Below are 26346 nucleotides of genomic sequence, written 5' to 3'. Positions count from 1 at the left end.
GAGAATTCACAGAGTTCAAATAACCTACACAGAGGGTGATGGGTGCCTGGAACACGCTGCCAGGGGTGGTGATGGAGCCGGATAGAATAGTGGCATTTAAGAGACTTTTAGATAGGCACATGGATATGCAGTGAAGGGAGGGGCAGGCAGGTATGTGTTGGTTCCTGTGCTGTAGTGTTGTAGCTTTGATCTTTTGCTGGTCTGCCCTAACCTACTCTGTACGTTTGTAGGCGTGGGAATCATGTCGCTCACAATGGCGACAATTCAAGCTATCTACTACAACGCCATCATTGGCTACGGATTCTACTACCTGTTCTCCTCCTTCCAGTACCCCCTGCCCTGGGCAGACTGCTCCAGTGTATGGGGGCCAAACGAAACCTGCAGAATGGAAATTAAAGGTAAGCGACATCCTTGCGGCGCTGGAGTCTGAGGGCTGATCACAACAGACGTGTATAACAAGGGGAATATGAGGTGGCTCACAAGGGGAACTGACTTACAGGTACAGCAGGCAGTGAAGAAAGCTAATGGAATGTTTGCCTTCATAACAAGAGGATATCAGTATAGGAGTAAAGAGGTTCTTCTGCAGTTGTATAGGGCTCTGGTGAGACCACATTTGGAGTATTGTGTACAGTTTTGGTCTAATTTGAGGAAGGACATCCTTGTGATTGAGGCAGTGCAGCGTAGGTTCACGAGATTGATTCCTGGGATGGCGGGACTGTCATATGAGGAAAGATTGAAAAGACTAGGCTTGTATTCACTGGAGTTTAGAGGGATGAGGGGTTATCTTATAGAAACCTTCAAAATTATAAAAGGACTGGACAAGCTAGATGCAGGAAAAATGTTCCCAATGTTGGGCGAGTCCAGAACCAGGGGCCACAGTCTTAGAATAAAGGGGAGGTCATTTAAGACTGAGGTGAGAAAAAGCTTTTTCACCCAGAGAGTTGTGAATTTATGGAATTCCCTGTCACAGAAGGCAGTGGAGGCCAAGTCACTGGATGGATTTAAGAGAGAGCTAGATAGAGCTCTAGGGGCTAGTGGAGTCAAGGGATATGGGGAGAAGGCGGGCACGGGTTATTGATTGGGGACGATCAGCCATGATCACAATGAATGGCGGTGCTGGCTCGAAGGGCCGAATGGCCTCCTCCTGCACCTATTTTCTATGTTTCTATGAATACATAGGGTGAATGCACAAGAGACATTTCCCCCAGGATGAGGTATCAAGAACCAGAGGACATAGGTTTAATGTGCAAGGGGGAACCTTTCCACTCACAGGGTGGTGTGTGTATGGAACAAACTGCCAGAGGAGGTCATTGAGGTAGGGATGATAACAGCATTTAAAAAAGATTTGGATAGGTACGTGGATAGGAAAGATTTAGAGGGATATGGGCCAAACACAGTCAGGTGGGACTAGCGTAGATGGGACATGTGCAAGTTGGACTGAAGGGCCTGCTTCTATGTGTTTGACTAGGTCTATGACTCTAAACTGACAGAACAGAACTCTGTACATACAATACAGCACAGACACTGGCCTTTCATCCCACTATGTCTGCACTGATCACCATACCAATCCACATTATCTATATGACTAAAATTCTGATCTTGACCACTTCCTGTTGTTCTGTATATTGATTTTAGAAAAAACGCTGCCACTTACGGCTGTGAAAGTAAAAGAGTTATTAGTGTTTAAAATATGTTGAGATTCTCTCTCCTGAAGGCCACGACCCTTCCGGAGGGACTATAAAACCCGGAAGTGTTGAGTGCCTCAGTCAGTCTCTGCAAGTTGGAGGGAGCAAGAGGGTCACATCTCTCAGTCTGAGCTGTGAATAACACTGAACACATTTCTACTAAACTTTGAGTGCGGTTTTATTGACCTTGAGTGCCCTTAATGTGGTTTGAAAATGAAAATGTGGTTGGTTTGAAATAAAGCATAGCAACTGGTTGTTGGTGGTGGTTGGTTTGAAATAAAGCACAGCAAATGGTCTAAACTTGATAACTTCCTGTTTGCACTGTATATTGATTTTAGATAAAACGCTACCACTTACGGCTGTGATTTTTGGCCATCTTACTCAGTCCCCCTCCGCTCATCAGGTGCAGAGAATTCTTCCCATGAATGAAAAATAAAAGTGTTATTAGTGTTTAAAAAATGTTGAGAATCTCTCTCTTGTCAATCATGCCATGAAGGCCACGCCAATTCTGGTAGGAGGGGGGAGGGATTATAAAACCCGGACGTGTGGGTGTGGCTCACTCTCTGCAAGATGGGGGAGGGAGAGGTCACAACTCTGTCTGAGCTGTGAATCAACTGAACACACTGAATGTCTACTGAATTGTGAGTGTGGTGTTTATGTGGTGTTTTATGGTGGTTTCACCCTGCTTGAAATGGTATGAAGCTGCATTTGAATGTGGTGGCCTTGCACCCTGCTTGAAGTGGTCGGAAACTGCACTTGAATTTGGTGGCCTTGAATCCTGCTTGAAATGGGATGAAACTGCACTTGCATTTGGTGGCCCTGCACCCTGCTTGAAGTGGGATGAAACTGCACTTGAATTTGGTGGCCTTGCATCCTGCTTGAAGTTGTAGGAAACTGCACTTGAATTTGGTGGCCTTGCACCCTGCTTGAAGTGGGCAGCAATTTAGGAGAACGTGGATAGACAAGGATGATGGTCGGTACGGGCTCAATGGGCTGAAGGGCCAGCTTCCATGCTGTAGTTCTCTATGGTTAAATGAGTCAATCTAGATTGCATCCAGTCCAATTAATCTTATCACCTGTTCTTTTATACAGGAATGATTAGTTCTGGTTACACAACTTGACACTTTTGAACCTGAAACGTCACCCATTCCTTCTCTCCAGAGATGCTGCCTCACCCACTGAGTTACTCCAGCATTCTGTGTCTATCTTTCACACTTTTGATGTCTGATGATGCTGCTTCATAATTAAGAATGTCGATGGGCAAAAGTATTAACAGATTAGACTTCACAGAGGTCTCCATTGTATAAAGGATAACAGAGATGTGAAAAACAAAAAGAGGATGAACTCAAGAGACAGGGACTTGCAGTTATGATAAAATACTTTAAAAATCATTGTCATTGTTGTCTACTGACACAATGTGAAGAATCATTGTCAAATCAAGATGTGATGTGGAATGCAGTTGAGCTAATGGGATGAGGTCAGAGTGAGAGACAGGTTGGGTGGGAGCTGGACCTTGGACGTTGCATTGTGAACTACTCAAGTGACTCAACTTCTACAAGACACTTGGACAGATACAACTTCTTTGTTAGTTTCCTCACTGAAGAAGGGTCCCAGCCCGAAACGTCACCCATTCCTTCTCTCCAGAGATGCTGCCTGTCCCGCTGAGTAACTCCAGCATTTTGTGTCTGTCTATGTTGTTAGCAAGCATTGAAGATAACACAAAGAGAGGATGCACCTTATCAGGATATTTTAAAAGGGTGATGGTACAAGATTTGTTTTAGCATTTGGACCTTTGACCTGGGGATAAAAAGTAAACACTGATCGAAATGGGAGCCGATTTAGGTTTAGCCTTGGGTTTAGGTTTATTGATGTACAGAGGTACAATGAAAAGCCTTGTTTTGCATGGTATCTAATCAGATCAGATAATATGATGCATAAATACAATGTTAAAATCAAGTACAATGGGGAAGATACAGACTGCAGAATATAGTCATCATTAGAACATTTAGAAATGGTGTTTAAGAAGGAACTGCAGATGCTGGAATATCGAATGTACACAAGAATGCTGGAGAAATTCAGCGGGTGCGGCAGCATCTATGGAGCGAAGGAAATAGGCAACGTTTCGGGCCGAAACCCTTTTTCAGACACCATTTAAAAATGGTGCTCTACTTCCAGGTAGATAAGAGATATTAAAAGAGCAGAGCCATTGTATGGGATGGCTGTAGTCCCTCCTCTGGGACCAGCACACATGGAGTCGCCACATATTGGCACCATCTCTACAGCCCCATCATTGATCCAAATGGAGATGGGCGGCTAACAACTGTACATATCCCGTTTCGTATCGGAAACCTTGGATGTCCGAGACATCAGATTACATGCCTGTTGCTTACACTGATCAGAAGTGAAGAACTATGCTCGGATCAAGATTTTATTTGAAATTAGAATTTTCAATGATATGTTTGATCATTGGGCTTAGAAAGAAATGTGAGTGGGGATATATCACTAAGCGTAAATTCTGCACCTTCGTGCCCAGCGGATGTTCTCTGACCAACAGATCTCTAAGGGGTGGTGGCAGAGGCAGATGTGATAGTGGCGTTTAAGAGACTTCTGGATAGGCACATGGGCATGCAGAGAATGGTGGGGATATGGGTTATGTGTAGGCAGGTAAGAGTTGGTCGGCATCATGTTTTGCACAGATATTGTGGGCCGCAGGGCCTGTTCTTGTGCTATACTGTTCTATGTGCCACTCCATTCTCAAGGACCGTGAGCGTTGGCCTGGTCGGTGATGTTGGTGGGAAAGGCCTGCACTGGGTGGGAATGGAGACAACCTGGGTGGTATGGCTGGTTACTGCGAAGCACTTTAGCTGACCCTCTGGTGATCATTTGTTTCAGAACGCCTATGCAACGTCTCATTGCCAACTGGAGGATACATAATCATTAAAAACAAAACCTGTGAAAATCCAATTACCTCAAAGTCTTCAAGTGAAATTTACTGGGAGTAAGTATAAACATTCCAGCAATTTGATGATGTCCCAGAGTCATACAGCATGGAAACTGGTCCTTCAGCCCAACCTGACCAAGATATCCTATCTAAGCAAGAGCCATTTATCTGGATTTGGCCCACATCCCTCACAACCGTTCCTATCCATGTATCTGTCCAAGTGTCTTTTAAGTGCTGTTATCGTATCTGTCTCAATTACCTCCTCTGGCAGCTTGTCCCATATGTGTGAAATAGTTGCCCCTCAGGTTCTTAGTAAAACCTTCCCCTCTCACCTTAAACCTAAGCGTGAGAAAGGGAAGTGTCAAAGTCATTTGGGGCATACTGTAGGTAATGATTGCAGAGTAAATGGGGAATATTGGCCATTCTTGCTGCAAGAACAGATGAGGTCAACTCCAAGTTCTGGATGGCATCTATTGGAAGAGACAGGATGATGGGGGACCTCATTGAAACTTACTGAATTGTTAAAGGTCTGGATAGAATGGATGTGGAGAGGATGTTTCCATTAGTGAGAGAGTCTTGGACCAGAGGACGTAGCCTCAGAATAAAAGGACGTTCCTTTAGGAGATGAGGTGGAATTTCTGTAGTCAGAGGGTGGTTAATCTGTGGAATTCTTTGCAATGGAAGGCTGCGAAAGTCACGTCAATGGATATTTTTAAGCACTTTATTTTAAAGGTCACTAATGGATTCTTGATTAGTACGGGTGTCAGGGGTTATGGGGAGAAGGCAGGAGAATGGGGTTAGGAGGGAGAGATAGATCAGCCATGAATGAATGGTGGAGCAGAGTGATGGGACGAATGGCCTAATTCTGCTCCTATCGCTTATGAACATGAGATGTTGCCTGGGGAAAGGGAACGTTTCTCCAGAGCTTCCTCCTACCCATGAAACATCCAACGTCCACACAGTTCCAGTGGTGACTATACACAGGGAAACTCACCCACTGGAACATTCCGGAAAGAAGAACCCTGGTCTTCGATAGTGGTGCTTGGTGAACCAGGGTGATTTGACCGGTTGAGTGAGATGATCCTGGCACAGTCACCTGCCTGTCCCCTTCTGTATACACCACCACACCTACTCTCGTCCCACGCACTTGTTTGGCTCCCGAACAAGGGACAGGCATGACTTGTGATTGTCTTCAGGTTGGGTTCTTGGCTGAGAGTACAAAGAAGATTTACGAGAATGTCACCGGGTCTCGAGGACCTGAGCTGTCGGGAGAGGTTGCGCAAGTTGGGACTCTATTCCTTGGAGCGTAGGAGGAGGAGGGGTGATCTTACAGAGGTGTATAACATCATGAGGGTGATAGATAGGGTGAATCTTTTATCTAGGGTAGTAGAATCGAGAACCAGAGGAAATACAATACAATACAATACAATACCGTTTATTTGTCATTTGAACCTCACATGAGGTTCAAACGAAATTTGGTTTCTGCAGCCATACAAGAAAAGAACCAAGACACACACCAACACAATTTACACAAACATCCATCACAGTGAGTCTCCTCCTCACTGTGATGGAAGGCAAAGTCTTGTCTCTCCTCTGCTCTCCATTCCTCTCCCGAAGTCGAGTTCAAAGCCCCCGGCGGGCGCTGGCAAGTCCGCGGCAAATCAAAGCCGCGCCGGGCGTTGTAAGGCCCCGCTCCAGGTCACTCTCAACCCCGCAATTCAGGCGGGAGAAGTCGCCGTTGCCGGTGCCCCGCAAAGCGGTCTCCCACCGGGGACCCGCGAGCTCCCGGTGTCACCATCCACCGGAGTCGGGTCGCAGCAGCGCGCCACCACAGCTCTCCACGCTCCGAAGCTGGCCAGCTCCACGGAGGTAGGTCCGTAGGTCCACAGCTCCACAGCTCCACAGCTCCATGGAGGTAGGTCCGCAGCTCCACAGCTCCACGGAGGTAGGTCCGCAGCTACGCAGCAGCTCCACAGCTCCACAGCTCCACAGCTCCACAGGCTCCGTGACTTGAGCCTCCAGGTCGTTCTGGTGGAGGCCGTTCCACGGCGCTAGGCCCCAACGGCAACGGAGACCCGACAGTGCAAAGGTCGGGTCTCCATGCAGGGAAGAGATTTAAAAGTTTCCCCCACCCACCCCCCACCCCCCACATATACACATTTAAAAACCCGCTACAAACTAAACCCTCAACAGGACAAAAATATAAAAAATACACAGACAGACTGCAGAGGCCGCTGCGACATCGGTCGCGCCGCCCAACCCCTCATCAACACCTTACGAATGAATGAATGAATGAATGAATACGTTTATTGTCATTGCACAATACTGTGCAACGAAATTCCATTGCATCTCCTCCGGTTAAAAAAATACAAACACGACAACCATTAACACATATGTACACTTATTAGTAAAATAATAAATAAGCATTTTAAAAGAATTTAAAAGAATTTTGCGGCATTTCTTGGAATTATATTGTGCTTCCCCAGTGTTCTCTGTTGGAATTAAGTTATTTTATCGCACATGGGTAGACCTGAATCGCCTCCCAGAGGGTAGCAGAGTAAAAAGGTGGTTGGCAGGGTGGGATGTGTCCTGCTTGATATTTGTGGCCCAGCGCAAACATCGGGCCCTATATATGTCATCCAAGGAGGGCAGTTGGGCGTTTGTAATGCTCTGTGCAGTTTTTATAATTCCCTGCAGCGCCCTCCTCTCAGCCACGGTACAGCTGGCAAACCACACCAGGATTCCATAGGAGAGGATACTCTCCACGGCGCATCGGTAGAAGGACAGCAGCAGCGGCTGTGAGACGTTTGCTCTCCGCAGAGACCTCAGGAAATACAGCCGCTGATGAGACTTCTTCACGAGAGTGACGGTGTTCATTTGCCATTTGAGGTCCTGGGAGATGTTTATTCCCAGGAACTTAAAGCCAGTGACTCTCTCCACCATGTCTCCTTTGATGTATAAGGGAGCAGGTTCCTCTCTCCTCTTCCTCCTGAAGTCAACGACCAGTTCTTTTGTCTTTGATGGGTTGAGTACCAGGTTGTTTTTGGTACACCAGACAGTCAGTTTTGGACTTCATCCCTGTAGGCAGACTCGTCGTTGTTGTTTATCAGTCCCACCACAGTCGTGTCGTCCGCAAACTTGATGATCCTGTTTGTATTGTGTGTTGGTATACAGTCATAAGTGTATATTGTATACAAGATGGGACTCAGCACACAACCTTGTGGCGCTCCTGTGCTGAGCGTCAGGACTGGGGAGTAATTGGACCCCATCCTGACAGTCTGTGGGCGATCTGTTAAAAAGTCCTTAATCCATCCACATGTGTTTGCATTAACACCCAGATCAGACAGTTTGTCCACCATTCTGCTGGGGATGATGATATTAAATGCAGAACTAAAATCTACAAATAACATCCTCACATATGAGCCAGGCCGCTCCAGATGTGTCAGTGCAGAATGTAAAGCTATGTTGATGGCATCCTCCGTTGACCTATTAGCTCTATGTGCAAACTGATGCTGATCCAGGGTGAATGGGAGTGAGGACTTAATGTGGGCCAGGACCAGCCGTTCAAAACACTTCATCACCGTTGAAGTGAGAGCAACAGGTCTATAGTCATTCAAGCTGGTAGTAGATGTTATTTTTGGGTACAGGCACGATAGTAGCAGTCTTAAAGCATTTAGGGACAGTGCACGTTGACAGAGAGAGGTTAAAGATGTCGCTAAAAACCTCCACTAACTGGTCTGCACAGTCCCGCAATACTCTCCCTGGGATGCCATCTGGGCCAGCAGCCTTCCTGGGGTTGACCCTGCGGAGTGTTCTTCTGACGTACTCCGTACTCACAGTGAGTGCCAGGTCGTCAGTGCTGGGTGCGGCTGCAGGTGCAGGCTCCGCCTCATTCAGCTCAAAACGGGCGAAAAAGTGGTTGAGCTCCTCAGCTAGCGAGTTGTTACTGCTGCTGATGGTTGGCCCCCCCTTGCCCTTGTAGTTTGTGAGTTGCTGAATGCCCTGCCAGACACGCCGAGGGTCCCTCTCGTTAAAATATCCCTCTAACCTTCTTCCATAGGCTGTCTTTGCCTCTTTAATTGCTCTCTTTAGTTTAGATCTGGCAGTGCTGTACAATTCATCATTGCCAGACCTAAAGGCTGAGTTGCGTTCCCTCAGCAGTTTCCTGACATCCCTGGTCATCCATGGTTTGTTGTTTGGATAGCACCTGACCTCCCTGTCGACAGTGACGTTGTTGATACAGTTCTGTATATAGAACATGACTGTGGATGTGTATTCTTGTACGTCCTGGTTTACGTCAAATAAGTTTACGGTGAGAGGGGCAAGGTTTAATAGGAACGTGAGGGGCAACATTTTCACCTGAGGTTGGTGGGACTAGCTTATACGGGGCATATTGGTTGGTGTAGACCAGTTGCGCTGAAGGGGCTGTTTCCATGGTCTATGAATCTATATTATTCTATTTCTTGTTTTCTCTTGCTGAGCTCGCTGTTTAGGAAAGGAACAAAATCACTTTGTCCAATCTCATTGTGTTCTTTCTCTTATTCAGTGAAGAAGTCTTACATCGCTCGACCTCAATCAACCATACCGGCAGGTTGATCAGCAACCTTGTCCTCTGTCTGTTTCTGGCCTGGATTTTAATTTTTATTACAGTCGCTAGAGGAATCAAACATTCAGGAAAGGTAAACTGCAGTTGTGCATATTCTGTCTTGAGCTAAGGTAAACTTTAGTTTAGTTTATGTTGAAAGATACAGCATGGAATCAAGTCATTCGGACCACAGCGATCGTACTCCTTCTATGTTATCCCAATTTCTCATCTACATCCCACACATACGGGGCAATTTTACAGAGGGCCAAATAGTGATATTGTAAAAGAGTCTTTGCATCTCTTTTCCAGTCCACCAGTGATCACGTGGCCTCGGTTAATTCTCCAAATAGTTTTTTTTTTTAAAAGGACACAAAATGCTGTAGTAGTAGAAACATAGAAAATAGGTGCAGGAGTAGGCCATTCGGCCCTTCGAGCCTGCACTGCCATTCAATATGATCATGGCTGATCATCCAACTCGGTATCCTGTACCTGCCTTCTCTCCATACCCCCTGATCTCTTTAGCCACAAGGGCCACATCTAACTCCCTCTTAAATATAGCCAATGAACTGGCCTCAACTACCTTCTGTGGCAGCGAATTCCACAGATTCACCACTCTCTGTGTAAAAAATGATTTTCTCATCTCAGTCTTAAAAGACTTCCCTCTTATCCTTAAACTGTGACCCCTTGTTCTGGACTTCCCCAACATCGGGAACAATCTTCCTGCATCTAGCCTGTCCAACCCCTTAAGAATTTTGTAAGTTTCTATAAGATACCCTCTAAATCTTCTAAATTCTAGCGAGTACAAGCCGAGTTTATCCAGTCTTTCTTCATATGAAAGTCCTGACATCCCAGGAATCAGTCTGGTGAACCTTCTCTGTACTCCCTCTATGGCAAGAATGTCTTTCCTCGAATTTCCATTTCCTTGAATGGCTTTCATGTTGTAATGATGGTGCTGAAGAGCAAAGATCCTATAGCGAGCAAGATAGATCACTCGACGAAAAAGACGTAATACGGTCATGGGCAGATTCATGGGTAATTTTCGGCCCCATTTCCGTAACCGAATTCCGTCTCCGCACCAAAGATCCCATAGGATACTAGTGCGGAGACGGAAGCCGGTTGCGGAAACATCCTCGTAAAAATAAAAGTTATTTGGGAAAAATCTTCTCCTCATTTTCAGAATTATAATTTATTAACACAAACTGTTCTCCCGCAACGTTGATTACACTGCTAGTCAGGTCGGGTCGGGTTACTGAAATGGATGAAAAAAGGCCCACGTTCCGCTCTGTTTCGTATTACACGTCAGCCCATTGCATTTAGAAGGAGTGGTCTATCTTGCTCTGCTATAGGATCTTTGCTTGAGAGTAGAAGAGTGGAATGTGCAGGACCAGCTAACCATACATTCTCCCTGTACAGGTGGCGTACTTCTTAGTCACGTACCCCTATCTGGGTCTGATTCTACTGCTGATCCGTGGGGCCACCGTGGAAGGGGCCAACACTGGGGTTCAGTTCTACATAGGTGGCAATTCAAATATTTCCAAACTGGCTGACATTCAGGTAATTTGAGTTTAGTTTATTGTCACGCGTACCGAGGTACAGTGAAACGCTTTTGTTGCGTGCTAACCGGTCAGCAGAAAGACAATTCACGATTACAATCGAGCCGTTCGCAGTGTGCAGATGGATGATAAGGGAATAAAAGTGTGGAGTGATTGTAATATGTGATTGCAGATCTGCTTCTGTGGCCAGCTTGCAAATGGTCGCCTGCGCTGGGTGCCATCTTGGAAGCTTTTGTCTCCATTAAAACAACAATGTTAATGATCTCAATGTTTTGGGGCATTTAAACCTCGTCATCAATTGTGAATTCCACATCAAAACTCAAATTATTCTTCATCAGTGGGGAAACCCGGTTCAGTCGTTCTCTTTGCCCCAAGCGTCTAAATATCTGCTTTGATTATTTCCCAGATCTAATAATAATAATAATACATTTTATTTAATGGGCGCCTTTCAGACATCTCAAGGACACCTTACATAGTAATCGGAATAAAAACATATAATCGGAATAGAACAGGTAAAAAAGACATCACAGAGACACAAATTAAAAACAGAATTCAATCCAAAAACAGAAAATCAAAAACACAGTGTGAAGAGAGAGCAGCGGCAGCCAAAGCGCGCCAGCGTCCACTCTCTCTTCACGGCAGGCATCTTGGACACAGACCTACAGGACTACAATTAGACAAGAAAATCATCCCCCCGCAGTGGGTAGCACTGTGGAGGAAGGCACAATGTCCAGTCCCCACCCCATGTTCACCCCAAAGTCAGGCCTATTGAGGCCACCGCAATTGCCTCTACGGAGGCCCGATGTCCCTGGCCGTTCTCACCGGGTGGTCTTGCCCCGGCGTCGGGAGAGTCCTTTCGGCGGCTGGGCCACCTGGAACGGCCGCTTCCTGGTTGGAGCCCGCGGCTGCCGAAGCCGACAAGGCCGCGCCGGTTTGGAGCTCCCAGGCTCCCGATGAAAACGTCGACGCCGCCTCTCCGCACTGCCGCCTCTCCGCACTGCCGCCTCTTCGCACTGCCGCCTCTCCGCACTGCCGCCTCTCCGCTCTGCAGACCCGCAGCCCGGAGATGTTGCTCTCGGCGGTCCAGCTCGCCAGAGCTCCAGCGCGGCGACCCAGGCAAGGCATCGCCTGCTCCACTCCGCTCCGCTCCAGCGCTCCAACGCTGTGCCGCCGCCGAGGCCGAGGTGCTGGGCGGTCCCTGCCAGGAAACGGCGCTCCAAGCCCGCAGGTAGGCCACGAGGACGGGTCGACGGGCAGCCCGGAGAAAAGGCTGCCACACCGACCAGGTAGGGATCTAGAAATAAAGTTACACCTACCCCCCCACATTAAAAGACCATATCTCCTACAAAAAAACAGGACTCACTAAAAACTATAAAAAAAACGAATTTAAAACGGACGGCTGCTGGCTAACAGCCGTTCACCAAGAAGGCTCCTCCTCCATAAGTCTCCAAATGGTCTGCACATTGCCCCCCCTGCCTCTGGCAACATAAGGAGCTCTAAGATAATGTATGGGATAGATCAGAACATAGAACAGTGCAGCACAGCAGAGGGGTCCTTCGGCCCCTTATGTCCGTGTCAAACATAATGCCACAACCAACTCTTATCGACCTGTAACCCAATCGCTGCTCATCCATTTGTTAGTTATGTTACAAAACTTACCTTCAGCGGTGCTGCAGTTCTGCCACTGGCTGTGTGCGCGACTTTGGCACCTTTGAGGGAGGGGGGGGGGAGGGGGTGAGGTTAAAATTAGGTTTTCTCCTGCCTGCCGGAGTTTTATTTTCTCGGACTGCTAGCTAATGTGGAAGAATTGTTCCGACTGCCGTTCTGTGAATTTTTTTTTAAATCGCGGGACAATTTCAGCGCTGGAGTAAAATAAAAATCCGCTTCAAATGCTGTCAATGCCGATAACGGGATGAATTTCACGTATGGGACAGCTAAAGGTAAGCCGTTTATTTTACATATAAACGTGCTTAGGATTACCTTAATCCAAATTTCACGTTGCGAAAAGGTGATTTAGGCCCTATACGAACCGGCAGGGTTTTTCCTGCCGATATGGGGTTTAAATTCACCGCAAATGCAACGTTCCAATCGATCGCGTTCTACAAAATCCCACTCGCAAGATGATTTAAATGGCCATTAATTTACAGGAATTAAACACTAAATTCCTTCCATTTGGCATGTTTTCTTGTAAATTCTTGTGTGAATGTTATTAGGACACATAGGCTATTTAAAAATGTTAATCTTTTCTTAAGAAATGTATAGATGTTTAGATCTTGTAATTGAATTTTGTAATTAGCTACAATTAGGTAACTAACTAATTATATGCTTTAATTTCAGGTCATCCAAGTAAGATTGTTTCATATTTGTTTCAGAATGCTTCAATCTATAATAACTGAAAATTTATTTCAGTTTTCTTAATTTTTAAGAAAGTTATGGGCTTTTGACTGTCCTCGATCACAGCTTTTGTATTAAGTCAATGGAAAAGCAATAGGGAACAAGATGCTAATTCCCGAGTATGAAAATGGCCATAACCTTTTTAATACTGAAGATATGAAAGTGAATTAGGTGTCAAATTAAACTTATTTTTATGCTTTACCTGATGGGATAAATTGCAGACTTGATTTTTTTAATCTCAAAATGTTGTAACATTGCTACATTTGTATATCAGAAAGCCTCTTAAAGGGCACCACCATATCTACCTCAACTACCACACCTAGCAGTGTGTTCCAGGCACTCGCCACCCTCTGTGGAAAAACAAATTGCCCTGCGCAGCTTTTTTGAACTTTGCCCCTCTCACCTTAAAACTGTGCCCTCCAATATTAGATGTTTCCACCCTGGGAACAATGGTGCTGGCTGCCTACCCTATCTATGCCTCAAATTATTTTATATGTTTGTATCAGGTCCCCCTTCAAACGTTGACATTCCAGAGAAAACGATCCAAGATTGTCCAAGCTCTCCCTGAGTTTAATCCAGGCATAATTCTGGTAATCCTCCTCTGCACCCTCTCTCCAAAGCCCACCTGTAATGGGGAGACTAGAACTGAACGCAATACTCCAAACGCAGCCTAACCAAAGTCCTATAAAGCTGCATCACGACGCCCAGACTCGCATGCTCGACTGCAACCAATAAAGGCAAGCATTCCATACACATTGTTTATAGCTCTTTCTACAAACACTGCCACTCATGAAGCTGCAGTCTTGGACCCCACCATCCATGCTGTTCCATGCAGATATTCCCGTACACCTACCTTCGCAAGTGTTAGACATTGTAGGTTCCAGAGGGGCTGTGCTATTAGTGATGGTGCTCCTATGACCAAGGTACCTGAAGCCAGGTGAGATGTGACCTGCCCGTCAGGTGAAGTAAGGATGGAAGCTGACTGCCTCTGCTTCTCTCCCGCCAGGTTTGGAAAGATGCTGCGTCTCAAACCTTCTTCTCCCTGTCGGTGGCTCTGGGGGGCCTGATGTCTCTGTCGTCCTATAACATCTTCCACAATGACTGCTACTCAGACTCCATCACCATCTGTGTCATCGACAGTCTCAGCAGCATCCTTGCTGGCTTTGCCATCTTTACTGTCCTTGGACACTTGGCGCATGATATTCAACTCCCAATTTCACACGTGACATATTCAGGTACCAGTAATCCCAGTACAGTATTATCAAAAATCAAAATTTGTCATTTAATGTTTCTATTCTTTCTGCATGGTTTCTGTTCAATTCATCAGCTTCTCAGGTTCCTCTGAGCTTATCGTACAAACTGTTTTTGAAAGAAATACAGCATGATAACCTGGCCCCTCATCGACCGAGTCCATGCCGACCATCGATCACCCGTTCACAATGTCATCCCAGTTTCTCATCCAATCCCTATACATTAGGGGCAATTTGTCACAGGCCAATTAACCTACAAACCCACATGTCTTTGGGATGTGGGAGGAAACCGGAGCACCCGTAGGAACCCAACGCGATCACAGGGACAACAAGCAAATGTTACTGTCTGCAACGTTACAGATGGCGATTTGTAATGTCAGAGTCTTCATGGCAATTTGTAAAATCTTGGATGACAGTGGCACAGCTGGTAGACCTGCTCACCCTGGTTGAATCCTGACCCTGGGTGCTGCCTGCGTAGAGTTTGCACGTGTGGCCGCCTGATTTACTCTGGTTGCATCCCACACCCCAAAGATGTGCTGGTTGGTCAATTGGACAACACGCTCTCCCTGGTGTACGTGAGTGGTAGAGTCTGGATGGAAATGCGTGGATGATTAAATGGGTTAGAATAGGATCAGTGTAAAATGCTTTTGAACATAAAGTGCTGGAGTAACTCAGCGGGACAGGCAGCATCTCTGGAGAGAAGGAACGGGTGACATTTCGGGTCAAGACCGTTCTTTAGACTGCGAAGGGTCTCGCCCGAAACGTCACCCATTCCTTCTCACCAGAGATGCTGCCTGTCCCGCTGAGTTACTCCAGCATTTTGTGTCTACCTTTGATTTAAACCAGCATCTGCAGTTCTTTCCTACACATGCTTGATGGATGCCATGGATGAATGGGCCTGAAGGAGCTGCATCTCTCTAGGGCTGTGAGGCAGTGTCGACATGGTTGTGTGAAGGGAAGGCCACATTTGAGGAATCTTTCTCTAGCTGAATAGAATAGATGGAAGGAAAGCAGCGATGGGCTACATTTGGACGTGTATCGAAAATTAAGGCTCACAGGGTTGTGGGTAACATAGATGCATGAACGTAGCATTGGAATTGGACAGCACACAAAGAGAAAGAATAAGTAACTAGGGCTCGTTGCTGCCAGAGTCCAACATGCTCCTCGAACATCCACCATTTTTCAATATTAGCAAAATATTCCAATTTAATGCTGAAACGATGCTGAGAGGAAGATGCAGAAATCAGCAGGCAGCTTGAGTGGGAAAAGGTACATATTACTTTAGTTTAGAGACACAGTGTGGAAACAGGTCCTTCGGCCCACCAGGTCTGCACTGATCACCCATTCACTAGTTCTATCCTACACACTAGGGATAATTTACAGAAAGCAATTAATCTACAAACCGCACGTCTTTGGAGTGTGGGAGGAGACCGGAGCACCCAGAGAAAACCCACACGGTCACAGGGAGAATGTACAAACTCTTTACAGACAGCACCCATAGTCAGGATTGAACCTGGGTCTCTGGCGCTGTGAGGCAGCAACTCGACTCTGCTAGTGGCGGCATGCTGTAAGGTTGCAAATTCGTTTGCTCCCTTAACTTTTAACTTTTACTTACCACTCTTTCAATGTTACTTGATTTCAAGGCACGGTCTAACTTTTCTTAAAGTGTTGATAACACATTTATACGCTTTAATCGTGTAAAGGATGGAGACAAGAGGGAAAGGAGCTTCTCCAAGGAAGGAGTGTGGGAAAGGCACAGCTTCTGACTCTGGTATCTTAGAAGCAATATCGAAAATGAACGATTAGCTGAAAAATGAAATGAAAACAAGATTTTGCAGTTTGGAAGAAATGGTGAAAGGAATTTTGAGCAAATTGAAGGAAGTTCAAGACAAGCTGATTATGTTACAAGATGAATCTCGTGAACAGGAGGAACAAATTGATAACTTTCGAACCCTGGGCCAGGAGAGAGATTTGAAGATTGAAAAACTGGAACGGAGAATGAATGAAAATACTCGGGCACTCCAGCAATACAAGATTAAAAATATGGATCTGGAAAACAGAAGCCGTCGACTGAATTTGCGAGTTGTTGGTTTGCCGGTTGGTCAAGAAGGAGATAATGTTATAAAATATGCTTTTAAAATGATAAAGGAGATGTTCAACATCGAGCACTATGAACATATTCCAATTTTGGATAACGCACACAGGATTGGGAAGAAATCTGGTCCCCAAGATAAACCGAGACATTTGATTGTTCGGTTTCACTTCTTGCAGATGAAGGAGAATATTCTCCAGGCAGCAAAAAAGTTGAGCATGGTTGAATATGAAGGTTGCAAGTTTCGGTTTGTTCCTGATTATAATTATGAGCTTTTAGAATTAAGAAAGTCTTTCCATAATGTAATGTCTGAGTTGTTTAAGAAAAGGTTGCGCCCTGCCTTACTTTATCCAGCTAGACTGCGTATATGACTCTTTAATGGTAACATTCGATTTTCTTTTAACAATCCTCAAGACGCTTCAAGCTTTCTGGAGGCTTATGAGGGTGAAGTCGCGACCGGGAGCAATTGATAGCTGATTAAGTTATAATTGGAGATGTACTGTTCCTATTTTGACAATATATCGTTATGTAATGATTAAGAATTTAATTGGATGAGGTTTTTTTTATTATAATTTACTTTTTAGAATTTTAGTATGATGGTATCAAACAACAACTTTTACCTTCTCTAAGATACTATTAATTTAATGTAATGGTATTATATGTATATATATTAATTTTTAAGATTTTCTTTGTTAGCTTTCGTATTTTTAAAATTGAAGGATTTTTTACCCCCCTGTCTTTAGACAAATTAAGTGAACGCAATTCTTGTTTTTCATATTTTGACCTTGGATAAATACCAGGTGCACAACCTTTTATCCGAAAGCCTTGGGACCAGCCACTTCTCGGATTTCGGAATTTTTCGGATTTCCGAATGGAAGATTTTTAGCGTAGATTAGGTAGGTAGCGCGGGCGGCTTGAAAAGTCTGGAGCGGCTGCCTCCTCCCCGGAGACCGGGGAATCATTGTAAATCATTGCTTAAATGTTAGTCAGTTAGTTTGGAGGGCTTTTATGTGGTGGGGGGGGGGGGGGGGTGAAGGGGGAAACTTTAATTCTTAGTCCCCTACCTGGGGAGCGGGCAATGCCTTACCGGGTCGCCGTGCAGTAAGCTCCGGAGCGCTGTGGCTGCCGACTCCCAACATCGCGGAGCTGGGGGCTGCGGGCGTCCGGCTGCGGGCGGCGCCGGTTGGAGCTCCGACCCCGGCAACTCTACCCCTGGCTGCGCGGTGCTCCAAATCCAGCGCCGCCCGCGGCCGGACGCCCGCAGCCCCAGCTCCGCGATGTTGGGAGTCGGAGGCGTCGCAGCGCTGGGATACCAGCGGGGAGCGGGCAATGCCTTACCGGGTCGCCGTGCGGTAAGCTCTGGAGCGCTGTGGCCGCCGACACACATCGCGGAGCTGGGGCTGCGGGCGTCCGGCCGCGGGCCGCGCTGGATTTGGAGCGCCGCACAGCCAGGGGTAGAGTTGCCGGGGTCGGAGCTACAACCGGCGCCGCCCGCGGCCGGACGCCCGCAGCCCCAGCTCCGCGATGTTGGGAGTCGGCGGCCACAGCGCTCAGGAGCTTACTGCACGGCGACCCGGTAAGGCATTGCCCGCTCCCTGCCTCTCCGACCAGGTAGGGGACTAAGAATTAAAGTTTCCCCCTTCATATAAAAGCCCTCCAAACTAACTGACTAACATTTAAGCAATGATTTACAGATGTTTAAGTGTCTCCGGGGAGGAGGCAGCCGCTACAGTAGTACAGACCTGGGTTGACCGTGGGTCGTTTCGGGTCAAGTTTGGCGCCAAACGCGAGTTTTGGTGTGCAGACGACATCCTGGAAAAAATGTCCGGTTTTCGGAGCTTTTCGGTTTCCGGAACTCCGGATAAAAGGTTGTGCACCTGTAATATGAAGTAGCTCTTGTGTTCCACTGCTCACATGAACTTTTTTTTAACCAGAACATTACTTTTGTTTTGGCTATTGAGTGGCAAATATGCTTTCTTTTTACGTTGAGTGCTGTCGTTAGGAGAGATAGGGGTAGATAGCGTACTGACTGTCTACTGGTCAGTTTTGGGCTTTGCATAGGTGGGGGGGGGAGGGGTCTTTTGCTTCTAGCTTAGTTTTTTTCATCTGTGCTAAATCTGAACTACAAAAATGTCTGAAATGGCGTCACTTCTGGTTCCGCCCTAGATTTTCTTCTTCCAGTATCATGAAATATTATGCTTTAAGAAATTTTACCGTTTACTTTCCACATGATTTTTTCAAATAATGTGGATAAAGTTATTAAATTACTTTCATGGAATGTGAATTGTTTGAACCATCCCATTAAGAGGAAACACATTTTAAAAGTTCTTTGTAGACTAAATGCTCAGATTATCTTTGTTCAGGAAACTCATGTAAGGCAAGACGACAATGAACGATTTTTCAAGTTTTGGAGAGGACAGCAGTTTCATTCAAATTCACAGGCTAAGGTGAAAGGAGTCTCTATTTTTATTGACTCCTCAATTCCGTTTGTTCATTATGAAACAAATTCTGATCCATACGGTAGATTTTTGGTGATTACTGTTGTTCTTCATAACCAAAAAGTTGCTATGGTGAACCAAATATTTATATTTATGCACCAAATATTGATCTCCCTGAGTTTTTTAAACAGTTAATCGCATCCTTTCCTAATTTAAATTAACACTTTTAAATAATGGGTGGAGATTATAACTGTTGTTTGAACCCCTCGATGGACCGATCTGCATCTGATCATGTGCTTCCAAATAAATCAGCTAGTTTTATCAATTCTTTTTTACTTGACTCTGGAATGTTAGAAGTCTGGAGATTCTTACACCCAAATGACAAAGAATTTTCTTATTTCTCTCATGTATTTCATTGTTACTCTAGGATTGATTACTTTATAATAGATTCTTGGCTAGTTTCATCGGTCGCTGCATGTGAGTATGATGCAATTGCTATTTCTGATCATGCACCATTGAAACTATCAATCAAACTACCTGATTCCAAGTTTAAACAATGGCGATTTAATTCTACTTTGCTTCAAGATCTAAATTTTCTTAATTTTATTAAAGATCAGATTGCTTTTTTCTTCTTAACAAATTCTACTGAAGAAATATCCAATGGTGTAGTCTGGGATGCTTTTAAGGCATATATTTGTGGAAAAATTCGCGGGATTAAAAAAACAAACTCAAAATGAAATACGTGTATTCGGTGATGAGATTAAAGAAATTGATAAAAAAAAGCTCCTAGTTTAGAACTCTATAAGAATAGAGTTGAACTTCAATTGAGACATGATTTGTTATTAGTATCACCAATTGAGAATCAGCTACTTAAAACCAAAGTCAATTTTATATACATAGCGAAAAATCTGGTAAATTACTCGCTAATCAGTTAAAAGCGGTGTCTGCCAAACGTCAGATTACTAAAGTGAGTAAATGTGACAGTACACTGACTAGACCATGACGAAATTATTAAATCCTTTCAGGAATTTTATACCTCCCTTTACCAATCAGAATTTCTTACTGATTCCAATATAATGCATGAGTTTTTAAAGAAACTGAATTTGCCAAATTTATCACATAATGAGTCTTTGTTGTTAGACAAACCCATCACGGAGGAAGAAATACAGAAAGCAATCCTCTCGATGAATTCTGGTAAAGCTCCCAGTTTAGATGGGTTTACAGTAGAATTTTTAAAGTATTTTTCAAGTTTACTGTCTCCTTACTATGCAAGGTTTTTAAAGAAGCCTTTTTTAAATTAAAAAAAAAAAAAAAAATTTGTTTATTTTATTAGAAGTTAATACAGTACAAAACAGTACAGTGGAACCTAATTTTAGGTGTCAACTATGTCATACCGTAATCCATTCTATGTACAACCTCTAGTTTTATGTTATGAGAAAGAAGTAGGCAAGACAAGAAAAAGAAAACAATAGAAAGGGTAAAAAGTGGAAAAATAGATGGTAGAGAGTAGAAAAACGTGAAGTGTGTATATATAAAAAAAAAAAAAAAATTAAAAAAAAGAAAAAGTGGAAAGTAGAAATAGAAGAGAAGGCCCCTTAAAAGAGAATTTTTCAAATCTGTATTCGGAGATGTAGATCTATCCTCGTCATGAACTGAAATCAACAATCCTTACGGTACCGCTGCATCACATGATTCCAAAAAGTCGATGAAAGGTGACCAACTCCTTAAGAATTGGTCATATTTATCTATTAGTCGGAGTCTCATTTCTTCAAGGCGTGCTATGTCCATCATATTCCTAATCCACATTTTAACAGTTGGTATGGTTGTATTTTTCCAAAATTTAAGTATCAATTTCTTTCCAATTATTAACCCATAATTAAAAAAAACATTTTGGTCTTTATTTAAATTGGTATCTTCTATTATTCCAAATATAATCCATTCCGTTTTGGGTTCTATTCTTGACTTGAAAAGCTTTGTAAATATATCAAATATATCACTCCAAAATGTATTCAACTTTGTACATCCTACAAATGAATGTGTTATATTAGCGTTTTGAAACAAACATTTATCGCATCTGGGAGAGACGTTTGGATAAAATGTATTCAACCTCGTTTTTGAATAATATAGTCTATATAATAATTTGAATTGAATTAAATTATGTCTTGCATTAATAGAACAGTTATGTGTATTCATCAAATACTTTTCCCATCTATCCTTCGAGATATTTATCATTAGCTCATATTCCCAATCTTCCCTTAGTGCTTCTGTTGAGGGTGATTCTCTATTTAACATATTATTATAAAAGTATGATATTAATTTTTGTGAATCAGCCTTAATATTCATTGCTTCTTCTAAAGGGTCTAAAAATATAGTTTGAAATCTATGTGTATATTTCTTCATAAAGTCACATACCTGTATATATTTAAAATATTGATTATCCTTCAATTTAAATTTTAATTTTAATTGTTGAAATGATAACAGTTTGCCCAATTCATACATATCCCCTACTTTCCTAATCCCCAGTCTATCCCATTGTTGATATGTGTTGTCGATGAGAGAAGGTTTGAATGCGGGATTCAATAGTGGGGTTAGTACTGATAAATTATTTAATTTCAAGGATACTTTTATTTGTTTCCAAATTCTTATTATATTGTGAATAATTGGGTTCTTCTTATATATTATACTATTCAATTTTATCGGTGAGAGCAGGATCGTTCCTATATCGTGCGGATAGCACTCCTCTTTCTCCATTCTTATCCACTCCAACTGCTGAGTGGAACTATCCAGCCAGTACATTATGTTCTTAATATGCACTGCCCAGTAGTAATACATAAAGTTAGGTAATGATAAACCCCCAACTTCTTTAGATTTGCACAAATGCTTTTGTTGAATTCTATGTGTTCTGTAATCACATATAAAATTAGTGATAGTGGAATCTAGTTTTTAAAAAAAATATTTTGGAATATATATTGGGATCGCTTGAAACAAATATATTAATTGTGGTAAGAAAGTCATTTTTATAGCGTTAATTCTACCTATCAATGAGAGCGGAAGCGTTTTCCAAAATTTAATCATATCATTCAGTTTATTTAATAGTGGTATAAAATTGGCACTAAATAATGATTTGTGTCTTCTCGTAATTTGAATACCCAGATACTTGAATTTTTCTGTTGCAATTTTGAAGGGGAATTTTAGTAAGTGTCTCGAATCCTGTGGTTTTAAAGACATAATTTCGCTTTTATTCCAATTTATTCTATATCCTGAAAAAAGCCGAATTCCTCAATTAGTGTTAATAAGGTGGGTTTACTCGTTTGTGTATTAGTAATATATAAAAGGATATCATCAGCATATAGTGAAATTTTATTCTTTGTCCTTAGTGTTATATCCGTGAATATTCGGGTGATTTCTAATCTTTTCGGCCAACGGTTCTATCATAAGGGCAAATAGCAATGGTGATAAGGCACACCCTTGCCTATTACCCCTTGATAAGTAAATTTTGGAGATAGCGTATTGTTAGTTAGTATTCTTGCCGTAGGTCTATCGTAAAGTAGTTTAACCCATCTAATAAAATTCTCTCCCATATTAAATTTTTGGAGTACCTTGTATAAATACTGCCATTCTACTTGATCAAATGCCTTCTCTGCATCCAGCGTGACAACTGAAATATCTTCATTGTCCTCATTATGAGAGTACATTATATTGAAAAGCCTTCTCAAATTATTAAATGATTGTCTTTTGGGTATAAATCCTGTTTGATCCGTATTTATTAAATTGTTAATATAATTATTTAGCCTTCTAGCTAGAATCTTTGCTAAAATTTTCTGATCCGTATTTAGAAGTGAAATAGCTCTATAAGAACCCGGTTCATCTAAATCTTTATCTTTTTTTGGTATAAGTGTTATTGTTGCTTCTGCTAGGGTTTCTGGTAGTTTATTTTCAGTATAAGCTTGCGTGTATAAATTGAATAATCTTGGTACAATTGACTCCTGAAATCTTTTATAAAATTCATTACTAAAACCGTCTGGTCCTGGGGTCTTCCCATTTTTCAGTGAGTTTATTATTTGTTTTATTTCTTCATTAGTAATCCGTGCTCCTAATTGCTCTTGTTCTAAACTATCCAATTTTGGGAGCTTGCAATTATCTAAAAAAATTGTAATTTTACTTACATCTGTATTTATTTTAGATGTATATAAATTATGATAAAATTGGGCAAACCTCTTATTAATATCCTTAGGCAGTGTTAAAAACTCAGCCTTATCCGAATTAATTTTAGTAATAGTTTTTTCCTTTTCTCGTTGCTTCAGTTGCCTCGCAAGTAGTTTATGTGGCTTATCCCCAAATTCGAAGTGTGCTTGTTTTGTAATTTGGAATAATTTTATTACTCTAGCCGATAGTATTCTATTGACTTTATATTTCAATAAAGTTATCTTATTATGTTTATTTATGGTTGGGTCAGTTGCATTGTCCAGTTCTAGTAATTTTATTTTCTGTTCTATCCGCTGAAGTTCTCTTTTATTTTCCTTATTTTGAAAACTTTGGTAAGAAATTATGACACCGCGAATATATGCCGTGAAGGTTTCCCATAATAGCGGTGCAGAAATACCCGGCGTGTCATTTATTTCGAAAAAAAGTTTTATTTGTTCTTTTATATACTCATAACCCTGCGGGTTATTTAATATGTGTACATTGAATCTCCAAAAAGGTTTTATACTCGGCATTTCCTCAATTTTAAGTATAAAAGTCAATGGTGAATGATCAGAAATAATACTATTATGATATGATGGTTTATTCGTATACGGGATTAATTTTGTGTCCAATAAGAAATAGTCAATTCGCGAATAAGTTTTGTGAACTGATGAATAAAATGAGTATTCCCTACCACTTGGATTTGCTATTCTCCAAACATCAGCTATGTTATTATTTTTTATATAAGTATTTAAAAATTCACAGGTCTTAGTTTTAACAAGACGCTTCCCTAGCTTTATTGATTTATCTAAGTATGGATCTATAACACAGTTAAAATCTCCCCCCATTATTATATTTTGATAATTATGCTCTGCGATTAAATCTATTATTTTCCTAAAAAATTGTGGGTTATCAAAGTTAGGCGCGTAAATATTTATCATAGTTAATGGTGTATTGTAAATTTCTCCCGTGACTATAACATATCTTCCCTCTTTATCAGATATAGATTTCTTTAATTTAAAAGGTATACCGTTCCGAATTATAATGGCCGTGCCTCTTGCTTTAGAGGTGAATGAGGAGTAATAGGTTTGACCTATCCAATTTGCCCTTAATCTGATCTGAGTTTGTTGTTTCAAATGTGTCTCTTGTAGGAAAGCAATATCCATATTTAATGATTTTAATTGTGCCAGAATTTTACCCCTCTTAATTGGCTCATTCGCACCTCTGATGTTCCAACTACAGAAGGTGAGACCTCCGATATTTATTCGACTATTATCTTGCATTGGCTATTATTACCAGACTGTATGATTCATGTGATGCAGCCAAGTACCTCGGAATCCCGAATCCAGAGTTGTCCTTCATAATTTCTACAGTAGTTTTACATCTCCTGACACTATTAAACATAATTAAGGGAAAGAGAAAAACATAAAATAAAGTGTACATAAAAATTATTAAGTCATACAACACATAATTGTGAATAAACAAAAAAAGTGAATGTAATTTATCAAAAAAGCGATAAATTACAAAAAAGCCACCTAAGGTAGCTAGGTTTGTTTTTAAATTGACCTCCGTCGATGAGATTATGCACTGGGCCTTATCCCCCTATTAGAATTGGACCCAACGTTAGTAGGTTCCCTCTAATTGTTACCAAAATTATCATATCAGGTCAATTAATCGCTGAACAGTTTAAAATAGAATAAAATAAAAGGGAAGGTAGAAGATTTGGATTAAAATAAAAAAATTATGGGTTAAAGTACCTCGTCAATAATTACACTTTTCATTTACCTGTATGTTAATTAATTCATAATTAGTATTTAGTATTTAAAATATATGTCTAACCTCCCCCATCCTTCCTGCTATATAGTTAGTCGTGTTAGTATAGTACATTACGCCTTTAACGTTAGTTGAGTTTATTGCGCGTAAGTGGTTAATTAGTTAGTTAGTTATATGTATAAATAATAGGTATATAGTGTGGAACAGATGCCTCATATCATGGCCATTTCAAAAGGAGACGGTCTCATAGTTCTCCGTGCTGAAGGGTTTGGTGACGAGCTTGCGACCTTGAGCTTCCATCTGTGCTTTCAGTTCTGAAGTTTAATTCGGCCTCTGTTATTGAACAACACATTCTTGCCAGATAAGCCTGTCTGGTAACCGTCTGAAGCGTTCTAGTGTCTTAATTGAAATAGAAAAAACAAAGTTCCACAGATAAAATGTCTATTGTTCTGTTCCTCCTTGAATTTTGTTTAAAATCTTCTGGGCATATTTGCAAGCAGAGTCCGGGTCCGTGAATGAGCGTTGCTTGCCCTTAAACGTAATTAGCATTTTCGCTGGATAGATCATGCCATAACGAACTTCAGAATGTCCATATAAAATACTGCTTGCCCTTTTAAACTCACGTCTTTTTGCCAAAATTTCCCGAGGATAATCCCTGTAGAATCTTACGATATTATCAGCGAATGTAAGATTTTCTCCATAGGTTATCTTCTTTAATAGAGTTTCCAAAGTTGAAATATCCAGGAGCTTTACAATAATTTGCCTTGGTTTAGCATTATCATGTTTTTGGAAGTGACCCACTCGATGAGCCAGATTCAGATTCAGATTCAGATTCAATTTTAATTGTCAATGTCTGTGTACACTACAGAGACAACGAAATGCATTTAGCATCTCCCTGGAAGAGCGACATAGCAAATGATTTGAATAAATAATAATAAGTGATAATAAGTGTCCGGGGGGTGGGGGGGTGATTGGCAGTCACCGAGGTACGTTGTTGAGTAGAGTGACAGCCGCCGGGAAGAAGCTGTTCCTGGACCTGCTGGTTCGGCAACGGAGAGACCTGTAGCGCCTCCCGGATGGTAGGAGGGTAAACAGTCCATGGTTGGGGTGAGAGCAGTCCTTGGCGATGCTGAGCGCCCTCCGCAGACAACGCTTGCTTTGGACAGACTCAATGGAGGGGAGCGAGGAACCGGTGATGCGTTGGGCAATTTTCACCACCCTCTGCAATGCCTTCCGGTCGGAGACAGAGCAGTTGCCATACCATACTGTGATGCAGTTGGTAAGGATGCTCTCGATGGTGCAGCGGTAGAAGTTCACCAGGATCTGAGGAGACAGATGGACCTTCTTCAGTCTCCTCAGGAAGAAGAGACGCTGGTGAGCCTTCTTGATCAGAGTTGAGGTATTGTGGGTCCAAGAGAGGTCATCGGAGATGTTGACTCCCAGGAACCTG

The 26346-nt window shown here is 42.6% G+C and overlaps 1 protein-coding gene across 1 annotated transcript in view; it reads left to right on the top strand.

The window, feature by feature from the left end:
* LOC116979317 (sodium- and chloride-dependent neutral and basic amino acid transporter B(0+)-like) overlaps positions 1 to 26346 on the top strand; it is a 55625-nt gene that overhangs the window by 7092 nt on the left and 22187 nt on the right. The window contains exons 4-8 of the mRNA XM_033030924.1: positions 231 to 398; positions 4578 to 4683; positions 9173 to 9305; positions 10625 to 10765; positions 14165 to 14393. Coding sequence (XP_032886815.1) covers positions 231 to 398; positions 4578 to 4683; positions 9173 to 9305; positions 10625 to 10765; positions 14165 to 14393 — 777 coding nt within the window. The remainder of the gene's footprint in view (positions 1 to 230; positions 399 to 4577; positions 4684 to 9172; positions 9306 to 10624; positions 10766 to 14164; positions 14394 to 26346) is intronic.

This window comes from Amblyraja radiata, chromosome 12, assembly GCF_010909765.2.
Source record: "Amblyraja radiata isolate CabotCenter1 chromosome 12, sAmbRad1.1.pri, whole genome shotgun sequence".
Lineage (NCBI taxonomy): Eukaryota > Metazoa > Chordata > Chondrichthyes > Rajiformes > Rajidae > Amblyraja > Amblyraja radiata.
The sequence above is the reverse complement of the archived record's forward strand: the minus strand, read 5'-3'. Positions and strand labels throughout refer to the sequence as shown.